General features: G+C 40.7%; 1 protein-coding gene across 1 annotated transcript in view; it reads right to left on the bottom strand.

Moving 5' to 3' along the window:
- Positions 1–19,472, bottom strand: part of LOC118226333 (XK-related protein 4-like) — a 74,937-nt gene that overhangs the window by 24,936 nt on the left and 30,529 nt on the right. Inside the window, exon 2 of the mRNA XM_035415879.1 lies at positions 3,681–3,880. Within this exon, the coding sequence (XP_035271770.1) occupies positions 3,681–3,880 (200 nt within the window). The remainder of the gene's footprint in view (positions 1–3,680; positions 3,881–19,472) is intronic.

The raw sequence follows: 19,472 nt of genomic DNA, 5'->3' as shown, positions 1-19,472 counted from the left end.
GAAAATACAAGATCCCAACAGCCCAGTGATGCAACATGCGGTGATGACATGCTACCCTGTGTGTTGCACGTGTCACGTGGAGAGCTGTGACTCAGCTATATCAGGAGCCAGCAGAGGCCTCTGTCCTCTCTCTCTTTATGTCAGTGTGTGTGTGTGTGTGTACAGGTACAAAGGTACACATCTTGACATTTGCTGAACCACAGGATAAATAGAGCAATGTTCCTCTTCTGTAGGTTAGAAAGACCACTAGGCCACAAACTGTAGGAACACTGTATGTGTAGTTGACTTGAGTTGAGTGTGAAACTACTGTCGCAGTGGTACCTTTCTTGAGGAGATAATCAACAAATGCAATAAGGGGCATACTGTACATGAAATGCACGTTTTGTTGTATGGAACTTATGCACAGCAACTGGGCAAAGGATAAATAATGTGTTTTCCAAATTACTCATGACAAGCTACTGTTAAACAAATGTTCTTCAGGTGAACAAATAAACAGAGAAAAAATCAGTCAAAGAAGTGAAGAGCAAAATAAATAAACATTGAAATAAAATGTAAAAATGCCTCAGACTCAGTAGCTGTCAGTTGAAGCAGAAGTGTGATGAATGAGTCAGCAGGCCTTGACTGATCGGACTGGCTCAGGTAAAAAGGATGTTCCTGCTGCTCTGGAATTCTCTCCGTATCAGAGCCAGTCTGTTAGTTTGTGGCGGTGCCAGGGACACAACATGTCCAGCATAACACCATAACGCCACCGGAGGCAAGTCCCCAGACACATAGGAAGCCCTTCAAAGGAAATACTGGAATCAAAAAGAATGAACAGCATTTGCTCTTCTCCATAGTTTAGACGTAGGGCCATGAAAATTCTCTCGTGATCACTTTTGTCATAAATATCTTACAGAGGAATACAACACCCAGAAAGTACTATCATTCAGTGCATTTAAAAGCATTAGTGACGGCATTTGTTTTGGATATAGAATGGCTTTGAAATGGGATATGCCGTTGATAGTCCACTACCAACTAAAGTAAGAGAATCTGAATGTGCTGAGTGAATAATTAAACTCTCTTGGGCTATTTATTATTTAGCTTACATTGAAATGTATCCTTCATGAAATCCTTGAAAATATGTATTATTAAGAAAGGGTTATCTTATATATATATATATATATATATATATATATATATATATATATATATATATATACGTGTGTGTATTTATCTACATGATTCACCATTGTTCATTTTGTTCATGTGGAGATTTTTCCACGCCAAAGGCCAGATCTTTCTTGGCTCCACAATCGGTTCCTATCAGTTATTAGCATGAACTGAATTCCCTGCGAAAGGTGCCTGCTGTGAAATGAAACAGAAAGTAATGAACTCTTTTTTTCTCAGCAGGGGCCAAATGACCCTTGGGGACAGAAGGTGGCTCCTGACCTCATTTTATGGACGAAATATCATCATCCATGAGAAGCGGCAATATTTAACAATGGAAGTCTGGGCCTTTTACAGACAGCTGCTAAGTAAAAATAAATGAGACTAAGTGGTAGGTCAGACGGAGGTCAGTGGCATCACACTGGATGTTCCAGCAGCGCTATAGATCCTGCTGAATTCCCCCTTCGTACCATTTTCAAAATGGAAATCGGCCATTGATGGGCAGGCTATGAGATTTTCTGGGCAATTAACTCCTCCTCCACTTGCCACCCACATTATTCTGTCACAGTATATTTCATGCAAATGTTAATTCATGAGTGCCTGAAATCCTCCCCTCATTCTCCATGAAGGCACGGAAAAGCTCTGACCTGTTTCCGTGTTGCACTGAGTGATCCGTGACGATGGGATCCAGAGAGAAGGGGTGCGGTCACACCCAGACCCTCGGATGCGGTGAACTGAAGTGGCCTGGTCAGATTATCCAGCAGAATTATTAAACGTGGCTATGAGGCTGAGGCTACTGAGGTGTTTGAAAGATGGCTCGCCGTTACCAGCGGTTGCAGGCAACAGGAAAATGCTCTGTGAGGCCGTTATCATACTCGGCTGGAGTATTTGATATCAGCGCTAATATGATATTAGATAACAAACAGTGCACTGTAAATCTGCTATGTGTTAATTGAGTCACAGGGCGCACAGTGTGGGGCAGGACAGAAGCTGGGGCTGAGCAGAGGAAACTTACATTTCCAGGTCTGTCTCCTAACTGCAGAAGGGCCCTAGAGTCCAGCAGATCACCCATACAAATGAAAGGCAGTCAGTGCGGTGGGGGCAGATAGAAGATGACACATGAACGGCATAAGCCAACAGCAGGGCTGGAAGCGCCCTACTGCTCCCACCGTGGCTGGACTCACACAGACAGGCATATTAAACGTGACTCACTGCTCCCCCGATGGGTATACATTCTGTGTAAAATCTGGAAGGATGAAACTTATACAGGAGCATTCGTTCTCCGTGTACTACAGAGGGAACTCTGGTGCTGACTCTTTTTCAAGAGTACATGCTGCTATTGTCAATCTGCAGTTTGTTAAATTTTTTTGGGTGGGGTGGACCAACTTTTTATTTAAAGACACATCATAGTAGTGGCCAGTGTACAGATTGTCTTTTGTATTCATGGGTATTGAGCCTTTTCATTATGTCAAATATTCCATAATATGTCATTTAAACATATTATCCAAAGTAATTAAATGCTAATTAATTGTATTTAAAATGGATAATTGTCTTGTTTCACAAGGTATTTGAGGTGACCTGTATAAATCGAGCAAAAGGATAGCCTTCAACCTGTGATGCAACACAAATATATTTTAAGGATTAAGATAAATTCAGTTACACTCATTTCCTTAACATTATTCTCGGTTTAGTCAGATTTAACTGTGGAGGAAAGAAAATGTTTTTGGATAACTGGTGTGAATAAAGCTCAAAGAGCATTGCATGAGTGCATTCATTTATTCTCATCACCCTTGTGGTGATGTCACTCTTCTCTTTCTAGTGCTCTGCTTCCGTGCACTCTCTCCTTTCTTTCAGAAACATACCTGCCACGTGACAGCAGTTCCTGAAACAAGCGAGTCAGTAAACGGTTTTGGCGTGCCAAGCGTCTCCTTGACCCCCCGGTGTCTCCCAGGACGAGAGCCCAGAATGGACCAGCATGCCCCGAAGGCAGGGCTTCTTTCAGATCAGCTTGAGCAGCTCTCTGACAGGTCAGTCTAATCCACAGCTGCCACTGAACCGCACTGCTTCAAAGGCAGCTTGAGCCTGAGCCTCCAGGAGAACAGTGTCTTGTGGGCCCAATACTCTTGCTTTGTTAAGGGACTTCTCAATATGAAGCGACGCTTATGAATGCTCCTTGCACTAAAACCATGATGCAGTGTTCCGTGTGTGTGTGTGTGTGTGTGTGTGTGTGCATACATGGGGGAGGGTGTGTGTGTGTGTGTGTGTGCATACATGGGGGAGGGTGTGTGTGTGTGTGTGTGTGTGTGCATACATGGGGGAGGGTGTGTGTGTGTGTGTGTGTGCATACATGGGGGAGGGTGTGTGTGTGTGTGTGTGTGTGTGTGTGCATACATGGGGGGGTGTGTGTGTGTGTGTGTGTGTGTGTGTCTGTGTGTACACATAATACTGCAGGAAGCAGGCAGGGCTGCAGCAGGGACCCTGCGGAGCAGATTAGCAGAGAGAGATCTGGCCTCTCTGTGACCCAGAGCTCTTACCCTGAAGGGCGTGCAGCTTGCGCGTCTGGATGATAATGCAGAGCTGAAGCACGAGCTGAGGGGCGCTCTCCAGGAAGGTGGCCAGCAGGTGCAGCATGCTGACGTCGGCGTACTCGTACACCATCCTCCAGTAGAACCTCCAGCGATCGTGTTCCCCGCTCCGCCGACTCCGGATCCCCAGGTAGATGGTGTGGAAGTACCTGCACACGTGGGGGAAAGGAGGCAAAGGGCCATGTTTCAGAACGTGTCTCCCACAGAACCTGCAGGGGATCTTCTGTAGCCTCTATATGACAAAATCTCCTGGTAACTTCCAGTGCTTGCACTTGCATTTCAAACATTGACAATTTGGCAGGCGCTGTGTATGTTTGTAAATGACTGAATTTATATGCCCATCCAGCAGACAGCGATAAGGCGCTAAGCTGGAAGTGGGGGGCCAGATTGTGTTGCATGAATGTCAATGTGCTGAGCCAAAAAAATAGAAGACTGACTGTGCGTGCGTCTGTGTGTGTGTGTGTGCATGTGCGTGTACGTGCATGCGAATCAGTGAGTGAGTGAGCAAATCTGCGTGCGTGAAACGCATAATTACATCAGCTTCAGCTGTCAAACTTTCATTAAGCAAGTGAGACAGAGGAATACCCTGTTGGAATGTCTTTAATTTAATTTAAGTCTCAAATGTTAAGATTTTAAATTCTGTCCTCATATTTTCTAGGTGCATATTTCGAATACCCATGGCATTTAAAATCTGGCACTGAACGCATGCATTGAGCGGCATTAGAGTGAATGTCCTTAACAAGTGCACAGACAGTATCTAAAACAGTGCATAGGTTTCAGGAATACTGTTAAATCTCACTGAAAACAAACTCTAAATGAGGCAACACCAAACCAAACAAACGCGGGCCTAAACACAACCTTGACTATGAATACAAGCTGTGCCACACACACGCACACACACACACACACACACACACACACACACAGTAGTTAATGTAAATGCCCTGCAGTTATTTTTCATTTCTGGAGCTCAGAGAATGAATTGGGCTCGGAGGCTTACGGACGAGCGAAGCTCATTTCAGGTGATTCTAAATATACGCTGTGCCCCCCACACTGAGATGAGAAGTTCATCCCTGGACTCAAGCTGTCTTGAAAGCCTACTTCTTTCTCTTCTGAGCCACGGCGGGCTCTCAGCTAGAACAAAGAATTAAAAGAAGCTCTGGAACATGCAGCTCTTTAAAGGCGTGGCGCGCATGTGCTGTCCCAGTCTTCTTCAGTACCTCTGGGGCTCAAATGAATTTGAACGGAGGCTTAATCGATAGTGCTTGACTGTAGTTCACCCAGCATTATGTGCCTCTTTTACATTCAAATAGCATAAGATATTACATTGCATGCAATTCATTGAACACTGTTTTTGATCATTGGCTCAGTTTTGTTATATTCAGATTCCCGAGGAATACATTGCCTACCTTGCCGCAAAGCTGCTATGAAAACAATATTCAAAAGGATGCTGTACTGCAGACTTCAGACAACCTATATGCCAATTGTGACTACGCAGATTTAATTTTAATCTAAAAATATTTTCAAAATGTCACACTACATTTAATAACCCATTTAATAACCCCGGTCTGAGGATAAAAGTGGTAGACATTTACCCAAGTTACCTTGCTGGTCTGACAAGGCTTGACCTACATGGTGACACAGCAAGAATTGCCTCAGGGACCATGCAGATCACAGAGAAAGGGGTTGCTGGGTGGCTCATCCTGTTAAACCATTGTTCTAGTGCCAAGGTTTTCAACAGGGGTTTCCACTTTTCGGTACAATTGGACATTTCAAATTAGGGAGCGAGTGGTGAAAGAAAAAGCATGAAAAAAGAGTTCTAAGAGGATCTAAAAAGATATAAATATTCCTTTGTATGCCATACAAGCACAAACAACTGAACTGATTTATCTACAGTCCAAACAATTTTTCATTACACAGTACAGTTGTTAATTTGTGTTAACATATTAGAAATGATGGTGGAAGAAATAACACTTAACATAAAATGAGAGCTACAAAACAGGTATCACACAGGTGTAACTGTATGTTTTAAATTTTATGCTGAAAGCGTTAAACAGATGTGCCCAATGATATGCATAATTTTTATTAAGTAGATAAATAGACAAACCCAAAAGTATTAATTTGGGGTCAGTACTATTAAAAATGGCCTTGAGTACTATGTTTAAAATATATTTAAATTCTACACAATAATGCATTGAAGCAAAGTATATGTAAAGATCTCCGTAAATGTCACCGTTATGTGTTAGACACATTTTACAGGGTTTGAATGCAGCGGGTCCTCCAGCAGTATACCTCAGGCGAGAATTCATGCTGTTTCATTGTACAGGTATAAATGTATTATTATCTTGCTTAGATTGCTGTTCTTAAATTGCTGCAGAATTGGCTTAATGTTCTTCCTTTCGTAAGTACGCGCCATTCACCTAAATCATTTAACTACAGGGCTGAGTGACTCTAATGGCAACTAAATCATTAACCTTGAGGCTGTTGCTGGTAGTGGTGTTGTGTGTGTGCCTGTGTGTCTCGTGGGGGGGCTCATTCATTAGACCCCTGATCCCCTCCCACCTCCAAGCAGATACTAGAATTAATTTATTTCTTGTTTAAAAATGGAAGCATTCAGGAAAGGCTACAGGCAATTTCATGCTAATTACGTATATTTTCAATAAATGTGATATAATTTCCAATTAAAAAAAAAAAATAGCGGCTGAATTTCTACATATCATGGACACCTTTACAGCAACGAGATTCTAAATTAGGTGTTTAAATATAGCATTGAAGTCTACTGTATATTAGTCACCCTGCAGTGAAAGTCTGGGAAACAGCCAAGATTGAGGCTCAGACGTATTCCTGATTGAGCCTCAGGCATAATCCTGCTTCATCCTAGGGCTATTTGAGTACTGCAAAATGATTGGAATTGCATTTAGCCTGCACCATTGAATAAGAATGTGTTAGGAAGTCTACCAGTGCTAGAATGAAGTTTGATATATTTACAGTGTGTGTCTCCTAGATAGACACTGCCTAATTCTAGGTTCAGTGCCAATTTACCTGATAGCATCTGAGGGAAATCAACTTTACACACTTCAGCGCTGACCGTGCACAAAGACCCTGAGGACATCCAAGCATGGGTATAGTCGTACAGGACAAATAGCTGAATCTCCTACAGTTACTCTTAAAATGGATCGCTACAGTGACCTAAAAGGCATCCTTTGCCTGTTAAATCTGCCCTGAAAATGTGTCATAAAGAAGCACAAATACCTGTGCAGGGAAGTGGATTGCTGGTATTGAATGATTTCAGAAAATGAAAAACCCATATTGCACGATAACATCTTGTTTCATCTGTCTAACTTGGCCATACACAGTGTGAGGTCTGGCTCTGAGCTCCAGGAAGGGAGGGTGGGAATCTGCCTCCCCCGCAGCTTTCCTGAATGGCGGATAAGTAAGCAGGATGTCACGGCTCTCTCGCTCACCATGGTTGGATCCCGCTCTGAGAGGGTTTAGCCCAATCAGATCTCCAGTCCCTCCAGATCTAAGCCCCTGATGTGCTCGTACTGACTGCACACATACACTACACACACTTCTATCATGTCTTCACACAAACATGTGGATAGTATTGCCAAAGCTCTTTTAAAATCACAAACTCCAATATTGCTCATTCTTAGTCCTGTCCCAGGGCCCCTGTGCACAAAAATAGACCTACTATGTATCTCTGAACACAGAATGAATGATTTTGTTCATTTATTTTTGGTAGGAAAGAGAAACATATTCAACAATTGATTATTTATAAAACTACATATTCACAGGAGCAACTCAAGGTACCCAGAATTTACACAAAAATGTACAAGTTTTCATTTAAACGCAAGAAAGTTGGGAAAACACACCCAAGTTGAATGAGGTGCTAAGTAATGGTGCATATTACCAAATAAAAGGAGTCTCATGCACCTCTTGCCGAACAGCACTTCACGTTTCTAGATTTTATTTCAGGGTAAGAGAAAAAAATTGCTGAAATAAAAGGCGTGGATAGACTAGAAGAGTGTGTAACTTTCTTTTGTCTTGTAAGGATTCATGTGAATCACTTGAATATGAATCAAGAGTATTAAATATGATTGCATTGGTGGAAAGGGGCAAGCATGCCAGATTCATTTTTGTGGGTTCTCTACTCTCGTCTTAGTTCATGCAGTTCCTACGATCTGTTTCCATGTAACATTTATACAACAGTGCACAGTTAGCCTCAGGTAATTATTCTGGCTTATTGTTAAAAAATGGTTTAAAGTTATTTTTCACTTTTGCATTTTTGACTTGCAGCTAGCATAAACTTTAAGAGAAGTGAGCATGTCACTGTTATCATCTCACTTAAGTCCCTGCTGCACTTCTTCACTTCATATTTTTTTCATATCTGGAAGATTTGACATTTGTACAATTTATATTGTTTTTTTTTCTGGGGTGGGGGGCACCAGGGTTAAGCACTAATTTATTCTTTTCCCAATTATCTGTCCAATACTTCTTCTGGCCAAAACACGAGCAATCTGTGGGTGGAATCTGCAATGCGCAGAACCATGCCAGTTTTGTCATTGTTAAAACAAAGGAGAAAAACACTGAAAGAGGTAGTTCTGGGCCCAGCTTCTGCCAGCTTGGTCACAGCTTTTTTTGTGAAAAGGGGTATGAAAGAGAACTCTCTATGTCCCACTCCTTCTGCACTTCACACATCCAATACTTCAAATACAGAACATGTAAATGTGTCAAGTCAAGTGAGCGCTTACTTCTGTTGTGACTCTATTCCAGTTTTGCCCACGGCAAACAGTCCAATCCTCTCATGGTGATAGAACGAGTAAGGAGAGCTCGCATGTCTTGCATTTTCATTTTTAAAAGGAGAGACAATTTCTTCTGTAGCTTCTTGCTCTTCGCCCTTTGAAACTACACCCACTGCCAATTTTCTCTGTTCTAATTCCCAACAATGAATTAATCTTATTATGAGGGAAGTATCTGCACTGATGCTTAATCGGAATGAACTGTTTCTGAACATGTTCAATTCAGTGCATGCGCTTCCACATTAAAAGGATTTGTCAAACTTTTGCTGCAATTTAATTTACATTGTATGGGCTTCTAAGAGATGAAAAGGCCCCTGGTACAAGATGGTGGCCTCAGCATTACATTGAAGGTCTTGCATAATTTGAAACTAGAAAAAATTAAGCAACATTGATGAAATTGTAGCCATGTGCAAACTGAGATTAGTTTATTGAAATCACTATTGGCAATACTGATTGTAGGACACAGGACATGGACTACATTGGTTTATGATCATTGGATAACAATTTGCATGAAGCTTGCTGAACATTTTGGAGGAGGCTGTTATATAAGGGGTTTGCTTTTGAATTTCACCAGTGGTGTCAAACTTAAAGTATGAATGTGAACTCTCTGCAATCCTGGTACATTCTGTATTACAGTAATTGGGACTGCAGTTTGTGCGTGCGTGTAAGTGTGTGTGTGCGTGTGTGTGTGTGTGCGTGCGTGCATGCATGTGTGTGTATGTGGGTTATAGGGTGGATGGGGAGGGGGTCCTGCCACCATGGGAGAAGACAGACTGGTGCCCTGAAGACTACATTTTGAACAAAACGTGAAATTGTCAGATCCCTAGCTTTCTTTGATCCCAAGGTACTCATCTCCCCAGGGTTTGTATTGTTGTTATTGTTTGTGAATCTGATTTATGTGCATTTTTGGCAACTTGTTTAACTGAGATATAGAAATGTAAAACAGACAAATGCACATGAAAAATTAAAAAGAGAAAGACTGCAGTCTGTATTTGGACAGTGACACATTTTTTGTTGTTTCGGCTCTGTTTCTGTATTCAATTAGGTTTGAAATGAAAAGTGAATATGATGTTAAAGTGCATTCCTTTGCTTTCAATGACTGATGAAGTCTGTGACCCATAGAAATGCATTCCCAGACCTGTACTGCAGCCATCTTCAGATCCTGTTTCTTTTGGGGGCTTTTTGCCTTCAGTTTTGTCTTCAGCAATTGGAAAGCATATTCAATTGGATTCAGGCTGGGTGATTGGCCTGGTCAGTCAAGAACATTCCACTTTCTGGCCCTGAAAAACTCCTTGCTTGTATGTATTTGTTTGACTTTGAGCAGATAAGATGTTTCTCTACACTTCAGAATCCATCCTGCTACTCTCTCAGCAGTCACGTCATAAATAAACACAAGTGAGCCAGTTTCAGTGGCTGCCATGCATGGCCAAGCCGTAACACACTCTCCACCATGGACAGATGAGGTGGTAGGCTTTGGATCATGAGCAGTTCCTTTCTTTCTCCACACTTTCCTCTCTCCATAACTTTGGTACAGGTTATTACAGTACTCATCTTTTCTGTCCATAAGACTTTGTTCCAGAACTTTTTATTCACAAAATATACTTTTTTGCAAAATCTAACCTGGCTGTTTTCTTCTTGAGGTTTACCCGTGGCTAGCATCTCTCGGGGAACTCTCTGAGGCTATGCTGTTGCAGTTTTCTCTTTAGTTTAGTCCTTGACACATCTATGCCTACATCCTTGAGAGTGTTCTTGTTCCGTTTGACAGATGAACAGTGGTTTTTCAGCACACACACACATACTGTACGCAGACACACACGATTATCTTAAAGCTAGATCTACATTTTCACTGAATTAAAAACCTCTATTTCTCAATTTTTCACATATTTTTTTTTCTTAGCTTCAGCTTGTTTTGTCAGCTTTGTAAAAATAATCCATGGCTTTTTATTAAAAGAGAACCTAATCTCAAAGTATACAGCCTCCAATATATTCAGTTAAACTCTTTTAAATTCTGTTAAACAGGTACAGGTGTCTGTGTATCAACACATACATTACTGGAAACATACTGTACAGCACAGTATCTGCCTGCATTTCCACAGAAACACCAAGGGCACAGTGAATCAGCACAATACACAACACTTGCCAAAGTTGACAGGAACATAGTGCCGGTGTATTCATGGCATGCAATGAATCAATTTCAACATTATACATAGCTCCTAAAAGATGAATTGCTTTATATATGAGGAAATTCAAAAGTACCCTATGAAGATCAGAAAGGCATAGTCTAAAATGTCTCAACTCATGAATAATGCAGAGCTCTGCAGAATGGGTTCAAGTCTGAAAGGTAATCCAAACGCAACACTAGGGCATTGTGGTATAGATTTTTGACAGTACAACAACATTACAGTCTGTTGTATGACATTTTTTAAAGATGTCCAGTGAAAGCAACTGGTGTATTGCAGATAGCTGCTTGTTAACAACACGTTTTCTTCTCCCAGTTTCTCATTTGATGCATGCCCTTGGTATTGTTAATTAATACAGATGTCATCTATGTTTAATTTAAACCGTGTGTACTATGTAAGTGTTAAAGGTACTGCCACCTTTCTCAAAGGCCAATTTACAGAAATATAACTATTCTAATTATGTATGTATCTTTGTTCTCAAAACCACAGTATTTAAGGTGAAATGGCATTTAAGTACATTTACGTACAGAAAATGTGACATGTAATTCAAAGACTCAAATATGTTAATCTTACATGATTTGAATTAACACCGCAATCAATAATAATAATAATACTAATAATAATAAGTTATTATTATTATTGAGTGCAGTGTTAATACAAATTATCATTATCATTAGCTTTTTTTATTTTATTTTTTTACCTCAACATGAGACAAAGGAACTGTCTCAGCAGCCTCATACCTGTGTTTCTGAATCATTATTTTCATAATCTACTGTATAAATTAACCAAAAAAAAATCATCTGTTGATATTCAGTGCCATGATTATATTCATATTGCGAAAATATCCAGAGCGAACTTTGATAATACGCACACACACACACACACACACAAAACACAGTATTCACAGCACAGTGAAATAAAGCAAAAACTTTTAAAATATTCATAAAAAATATGGTAAAACCAAATAAATATTTATGTGCTAAGTACAAACTATTTTTTATAATTTACATTATTTTAAACATCACAGAAATCTTTAATCTCAAGCAGTAATGCTACCCTGTTCTTACTGAACTCCGTCTTTATCTAATAATTAATAGATTAAATTTTATTTTCCCCTATCTGAAAACAGAGCTGCATTACAGGCTGGCAAGAAGCACTTGCATATGAAGGCAATTACTGCGTCAGCACATTTGAAATTCTTAGAAATCTTCTCATTTGCATTACGTAGCTGTCCTGGAAGTGTCAGAATAAATATGCATAGTTATAATTCCTCAGCGTCTCTGTTCTGGCTTTCTCATTCTTAGCAATGTGCACATTTGAACCATTTGCACAAATGCGGTTGTGACCAAAGAAGCCTACGCCTGCAGTACTGCACACTCAGATCAGTTGACCAGTTAATTATCGGTCCCAGTCACAGATATGAGGCAATTTCCTTTCTGTTATGGGTGTGACAACACATTCATTTTACTAGGTGAAAAAAATAAAACAATGTTGTGTAAGTAGTAATCCAATTAGTTGCACTGCCTTAAATCTATTAATCAAATTCAATTAAACGCCAGACAATTTGCATGAAAGTTAAATAAACTCCCCTGCAAGAATACACAACAGCCAAACACATGGGCATACCAAAGTACTTAAATCAGAATTTTCTGAGTAGTGAATCTGTCAAAATATTACCAGAATAACCATTAACAAAAATAATAATAATGAAGTATGTAGCATTTTGTAAGCGTCCTTGAGATGTCGTTTACAACCTTTGTCTTAACAGTGACAGTTTTCTTACTGCCCTTAAGCATAATTCTGCCTTTAGAAGGTTTTGGACAAAGGGTCATTGTGTGTAAGCAGTGGTTAGGCTGTGCTTGTCAGAAACAGAGGTGTTCCTGCAAAGGCTTCTACAGTAGGTGACCTTATGCATGAATGGGAAAGTCCCACAGTGGGGGACATTGTGTCATTCCAGATGTCAATTTCATATATTCTCTTGACTCATTTGGCCTTCCATACTGGGAAAGGAGGCAAGGAAAGGTGGCAAGGAGGTAAAAAAATAAGCGGCTAGAATGTTCCCTAGGACTCGGATTGGCAAGCAAACTCATAATGTCAGGCAGGACTCCATGTGGAGTCCTACATTTTTCTGGAACATTAAGGAATGACACACTTGTAAGGGAAAGCACACATGTATGAGAAACTCTCCCCATATTCATAATCCTAGTTAACACATTATTATTATTATTATTATTATTATTTATAAATAAAACACCATTGATTAAACTTCTTTTTATTGTTGCCTGAAATAATTCCGGAAGTACTGTTGCACAACACAAATGAAAAACCCACCTGTACAAACAGCGTCAACCAGGATGAATAAACAAATGCTAATAACCAAAAAGAAGTTTTTTTTTGCAGGATGTGTGACATCCTGAAAATAATCCCAAAGCTCAGAACAAAGCTAATTAACAAGAATCAAAAACAAAGCTAATAAGAGCAGTCAGCATACGGTAACGAGAGAAGCAGGCTTGTTGTATCAACAAAACGGATGAGGAAGAACAGTTTATCTCTAATGTGAGTAATTTAAATATCTAGATTATCAAAGCAGGTATGTTACACAGCTGTAATATGAACAAAGGAGGTTCCATCAATGCTTGTGTCAGAACATACAGGAAAGAACCCTAGAGGCTGATTTCCATGAAACATATCTGTAGGCAAAGGTAACATCGGCATGGCTTCTAGAATGCACAACTTAAAGCAAGAAAATTAAATTTATTTTATGGGCAGTTGACCACCTGTATTTTCTTCTGTACAGCAATTTATTCCAGCACTGAGCCAGAAAGTAAGATGGAATACCATGAACACAAATAGAACAGGTGAACTGTGGTGTTGATTATATTCTGTACATCCGTAGGTTATATGTACATTTACTTTAATATATGTATAACATATAATGTATTGTTTATGGGCGCTGCATTTGCTGTATATACAGAATGCATGTGGTTTTCAACAGCATACCTAGAAATAAGATAAAAAGGAGACTGTAATCTCACTATAATTCCCGCCTTTCTGGTGTGCAGCACCAAAGAGAGAGGGGTCAAACCTGAATCTGCACTCCCACACACCACCCCCCCCAGAGAGTGAAATCTTCTCAGTGGTCTAAATGGGCAATTTGCCTCTGTGTCATGTTCATTTGTGTATTTAAGAGCGGAGGCTTTAAGTGGAACTCTGATAAACACCATTCAAATGGGATTAGACAGATGCTGACTTGCACCCCGTTCTTTGATAGGATTAGATGTGCAGCTCAATTTCTCCCAGTCTGGGATCTGACCACAAAGAGTAGTGTGCATGTGCTTGCATAACAACACAGAGAATTCTAGTGCTGTCAGCTCTGCACCTCTCCATTTCAGCACCCACCTCAAGTCTCTAAGCGCCAGTAAGTCACCTGTGATTGACACCTATGTGTCCTCACAGAAAAAAAAGCTTAAACAGATACTGTGTGTGTGTGTGTATGTTTGTGTGTGTGTGTGCGTTTGCATGTGCGTGTGTGTGTGTGGTGTGTGTGTGTGAGTGGTGTGTGTGTGTGTGTTTGTGCGGTGTGTATGTGCATGTGTGTGTGTGTGTTTGTGCATGTGTGTGTGCGTGTGCATGTGCATGTGTGTGCATGTGTGTTTGGGGGGAGGCAGGCACTGGTTATGTGTGGTATGGTAACATATTCACAGGTGCGTTCTTTCAAAGCCAGACATCCTCAGAGTGTGAAGTCTCGCTCCTTTGCATCACGACCACTTTCCCAGGTTTGTGGCCATCTCTTTTCCTCGGTGGCTGTCAGCGTTGGCGTGTGAAGAGGAGGAGACGTCCCTGCTTCCAGTGCCTCTATAAGCATGACCTCCCTCGCCCTTCAAATTTCCACCGCGGGGCATCAAGAGAGACGACCACCCAGCAGCTCGGGCTGCTGGTCCCCTTTTCACTATGGAAACACCAGGTTATTTGCCTTTTTCTGAACTACAGTATCAGCGCAGCACCAGATGCGACTGAAAAATGACAGAAAATTATAATTTCTCCCAGAACGTATAAGTTCATGTTGGTTTTCTCAGCTCATTAAACAAAATAAATTACCTCTATTCATGAATTTGGTAATAAAAATTTCAGAAATTCCCAAAATATTGTTATTATGTTACATTTCACACTCCATGCCTTTGCACTTTTCATTGTTTCTGTCTCCCTTCACTTACTCTTTGTTATATAATTAGCCAAAAAAAAGCATCACATAAAAAACATAATTATATTATATATAATAGAAATATAATTGGTAAATTATCTTCTGTGAAAGCTACTATGCCTCTGTTCAGCCTGTATATGACCAGGTATAGGTAAGTGTCAAAACAGATAAAGACTTTTTCTGCCTTTGTGTCCAGGAGGAGTTAAGGATGCTTTGATTTTTTTCAGGGACAATGAATGAAGAAAATAAAAACACTGCCCATTGTCAAACAGAGCGCTAGGTAATGCAGCACAAGAATAACCTTGGACATGTTCAGACTGACAGCAGCAAGCAAATTATTCAAAATGTTTTTTAGGCTAACACTGTCTTTCAATGTTGACCGATGAGCATTTAAATGAAACAAGATAGAGCACTCTGAGAGTAGCAGTTTTAGACAAAGTGCTATTTTCACAAGGGGAGAGCAGACATTCTTCATTTTTACAGAATACAGTTTAGTACAACATATGAAATATTGACATCATGAAACAACTGTCATTGATTGATTTGTGTTCTTTTTTAGCTCACAAAAGACATACAAGTAAAAGATGGAACTTAAGTGGTGATGTAGTTATCAGTAAAAAAAATGAAATGAAAAGCAGCTTTTTGGAGATTAAAAATATCTACAGCACACAGAGTGACATTTAAAATACGTCAAGGTAAGAGTATGCTTTGACAGCACTTGACCTGCTAATCGAGGCTGGAAACCTAAATGGTCAGCAGTACAAGGCTTTGCTTTTATACCAGAAGCAGCTGTGGAAAGTGCCTGACAGAAGACCAGACCACAGCTCAGCCCTGTGAGAAGAGGAGTGAAACAGTACAAACTTGTCTTTTCTTTACGCGTTCAGTTGCTAAGCAACGTTGAGCTGCTGCGTTGGACAGGAGGTATAGTCTGCAGGGAAGAAATTAAAGGGAAATAAACTGCACAGACTGAATGAGGTGATATTCCATTTCCACTGATTAAAAGTTCCTTGCATGGTTCCATATACAAAAAAAACCCTCAAGCCTTCAGATGTGCCCTTTATGCACATCCACACAGTGAAATATGCATACCATTCAAGAGCTGGTGAAAAACTTAATTTCCTTGAACAGGACATGTTGTGCATTACCAGAATCCCAATCTACAGCAGCCCAGAGCTTTCTGTGGTCATCAAGCAAATTGTAAAGACAAAAAGATGTGCTACAAAAACGTGTCATACTAGCGCTCTGAAAGGATATCCAGTCATTGAACCACAGTGCAGTACATTGACAACATTGCTACCCTCAGTATCTAGTACTGATTCTAGGCTTTGTTTGTCAACATGAGGAACAGAGTTATGCCAATGAAAGTCAAGGAAGCCATTATGAGGCTGAGGCATAAGAATAAAAAACTGTCATAGAGACATAGGCCAAACATTAGGCTGTCCAAAATCAACTGTACGGAACATAATTATTATTAATTATTATTAAAGAGAGGACTAGTGAGCTCAGTAAGGCCTCAAAATGCCTGGTATGCAAAGGAAGACCTCTACAGTTGATGATCAAATAATTCTCACCATACTAAAAAAAAAACCAAGCACCTGTCCAACCGAACAGAAACAGGAGGCAGGTGTGGCTCAGTGAGACTACACAAACCAAATTATAGAGCCTACACTGCAAGATGCAGACAACTAGTTAGCGGCAGAAATAGGATGGCCAGGTTACAGTTTGCTAAGAAGCACCAAAAAGAGCCAACATAGTTCTGGAAAAAGGTTTTGTGGATGAGACCAAGATTCACTTGTATCAGAATGATGACAAGAGCAAAGTGTGGAGACCAAAAGGAACTGCCCAAGACCCAAAGCACCCCCATCATCGGTGAAACATGATGGCTGGGGTGTTAGGGTTGGCTACAGGCACTGGCTCACCTGTCTTCATTGATAAGGTAACAACTGGCAGCAGCAGAATTAATTATGATGTGCACAAGAGCATCTTATCAGCTTGTGTTCAAGCAAATGCCTCCAAACTCATTGGATGATGCTTCATCCAACAGCAAGACAATGATCCCAAATAAACTGCTAAAGTAACAAAAGAGTTTTTCAATGTCAAAAACTGGACATTTCTTAACTGGCTAAGCCATTCACCCAACCTCAATCCAACTGAACATGTGTTTCATAGGCTGAAGAGAAACACAGGTTCAATAAGGTACAATACTCATTTTGTACAGCTATTTCTAGCCAAGAACACAGTTCAGTGAACACTATTCTGACCTAACTTATGCCAAGCCAAACTAGCGAGAAGAACAAACTACAATTTTATGGCAAATACAAATTACAAAAAGTGCTGGAATGGGGGTACATGTAACATGAGTGTCATGAAGGGGGGGGGGGGGGGGGGGGGGGAGGATTTAAAGTGAAATGATACAGAGTGGTGGCAGTTAGTCCAGGTATAGTCTGAAGAGATGCATCTTCAGACCATGGCGAAAGATGGGTAGTGAGGGAGAGGTTTGAAGAGGGACAGGGAGTTTGTTCCACCACTGGAAAGCTAGGGTGGATAAGCTCCGTGATCCCTTTACTTGGGTGGGAGGGGGTGCAAAGCGCCCTGCTGCTGCAAAGTGGAGTGGTTGAGCAGGAGTATAGAATCGAATCATGTCCTGCAAGTAGATAGGGGCCGTTCTGTTGGCTGCAGTGTAGGCGAGGGTCAGGACTTTGAACCTGATACCTGATCCTGGCAGCTACCGGTAGCCAGTGGAGTGACCGCAACAGAGGAGTGACATGGGAGAATTTGGGAAGGTTGAATATAAGTCAGGCAGCGGCATTTTGAATCATCTGTAGTGACCGTATGGCACAAGCTTGCAGGCTTGCAAGGAGAGAATTGCAGCAATCAAGGCGGGAGGTCTCCATAGCCTGGACAAGCAGCTGGGTGGAGTGTGTAGTCAGGTATGGTCGAATCCTCCTGATGTTGTACAGAAGGATTCTGCAGGACCGTGATGTTGCGTTGATGTGCTCCTTGAGGTCCAGCTGCTCATCCAGGACCACCCCTACGCTCTTTGCAGAGTGAAAGGCAGTCACTATGGTGCCATCAACCGTGATTGACAGCTCACATAGTACGGAGGTCTTGTATGAGAAGGCAACACGCACAAGGGGATTGAGGTTAAACACATGGCAAACTGACGACGACGCTGGAGTTAAATATACAAGGTGGCAATTACGTAATTGCATTGAGCTCGTTAGGGCCGAATAGCACCAGGTGAAACTACTTGAAATGAGCAAGACAATACAGGCTATTTAACAGTAACTGTGACTGCATACACTGTTTAACTAATGCACAAATATGTTCTCTAACTAACAACAACTGAAATAAATTAAAGAGGATTATCTGAACTAACGAACAACTATGTTCTCTAACTAGCAACAGCAGAAACAAATTAAGTAAAGATACGCTTATCTGAAATGCGGCGTAGTAGCGATGACATTATCAGATGCCCAAAACCATGCCGCCCGAGGCCTCTGTCAGCTCTTATTAGGCTCAGTGATTAGGTAATGAGGCACAGCCATAGGGATTACAATGCATCACAGCTGAGGCCATACCTGTATGTAGGACAGGTAGTGCCCCCTGAAGGGCAGTAACACAACTCCCTTCCTGGCACCACAACCCACACACGCACAAATGGGTAACAAAAGTCAAAGGACACTACCAGTCTTGGTTTGTTTCATTATTTATCATTATTTACCATTTCATTATTTATCAAGGAGTAATGCATGATATTCCAATTACACTTCTTATGCTAGAATACATTATTGAAAACAAGGGTAGCTCATTAGGATGGCATACCCACCACAGTCACCATAACTAAACACAATCAAACATCTGTGGGGGTATTTGAAGAAGAAAAAGGCCAAACGTCAACAGATCATAGGGAAAGCCTTGAGAAAGAGCTGGGATGAAATGGAGGATGAGCTGTTGCATAAGCTGGTAGAATCAATAGCAAGCAAAGTGAAGGCGTTGATCAAGGCAAAAGGCCAACTCCTAACAATGTTTGACCTTCAATAAATAGCCACACTTTTTTATTTCTATTTTTTTAAATGTATTTTTGAATAAGTAGTTCAAACAGAGTATAATAATTTCATTATCTATAAATTATATAACAATCAATTATTGGTAGTGTCCCCATTTTTGTCTGTAAAAATGTATTCAAAACAGTCATCCTCTTGACCACAAGTTATGTTACCATCACTAATTTGAAATAAAGTATACAAGCCAAAAAAAGGTTTGCATTTACAAGAATATATATTATATTGCACTGCTTGGGAGAGGCATATTACATCTAGAAGGACAAATTGCAGTTTCCATACTTTCATTACAGCTGCAGCAAGTGCTGCTGCTGATGGATGCTTTTGTGACTCTGCTAAGTCGAACGATCCCATTCACAATCAATTGATCCTTGTCATTCTGCAATTACAAAGTTTTTGTTTTCTGTCTGCATTATGCAGAGGAAGGTCAATAGGACATTTGGTTTTAAATGAAGTCCTGTATTGAGTAATGCAGTGTTCTACAGTCCTGCATT

The sequence above is a fragment of the Anguilla anguilla genome, chromosome 4 (genome assembly GCF_013347855.1).
Source record: "Anguilla anguilla isolate fAngAng1 chromosome 4, fAngAng1.pri, whole genome shotgun sequence".
Taxonomy (NCBI): Eukaryota; Metazoa; Chordata; class Actinopteri; order Anguilliformes; family Anguillidae; genus Anguilla; species Anguilla anguilla.
Note: the sequence above shows the minus strand (reverse complement) of the source record. Positions and strands in the feature narration are given on the sequence as shown.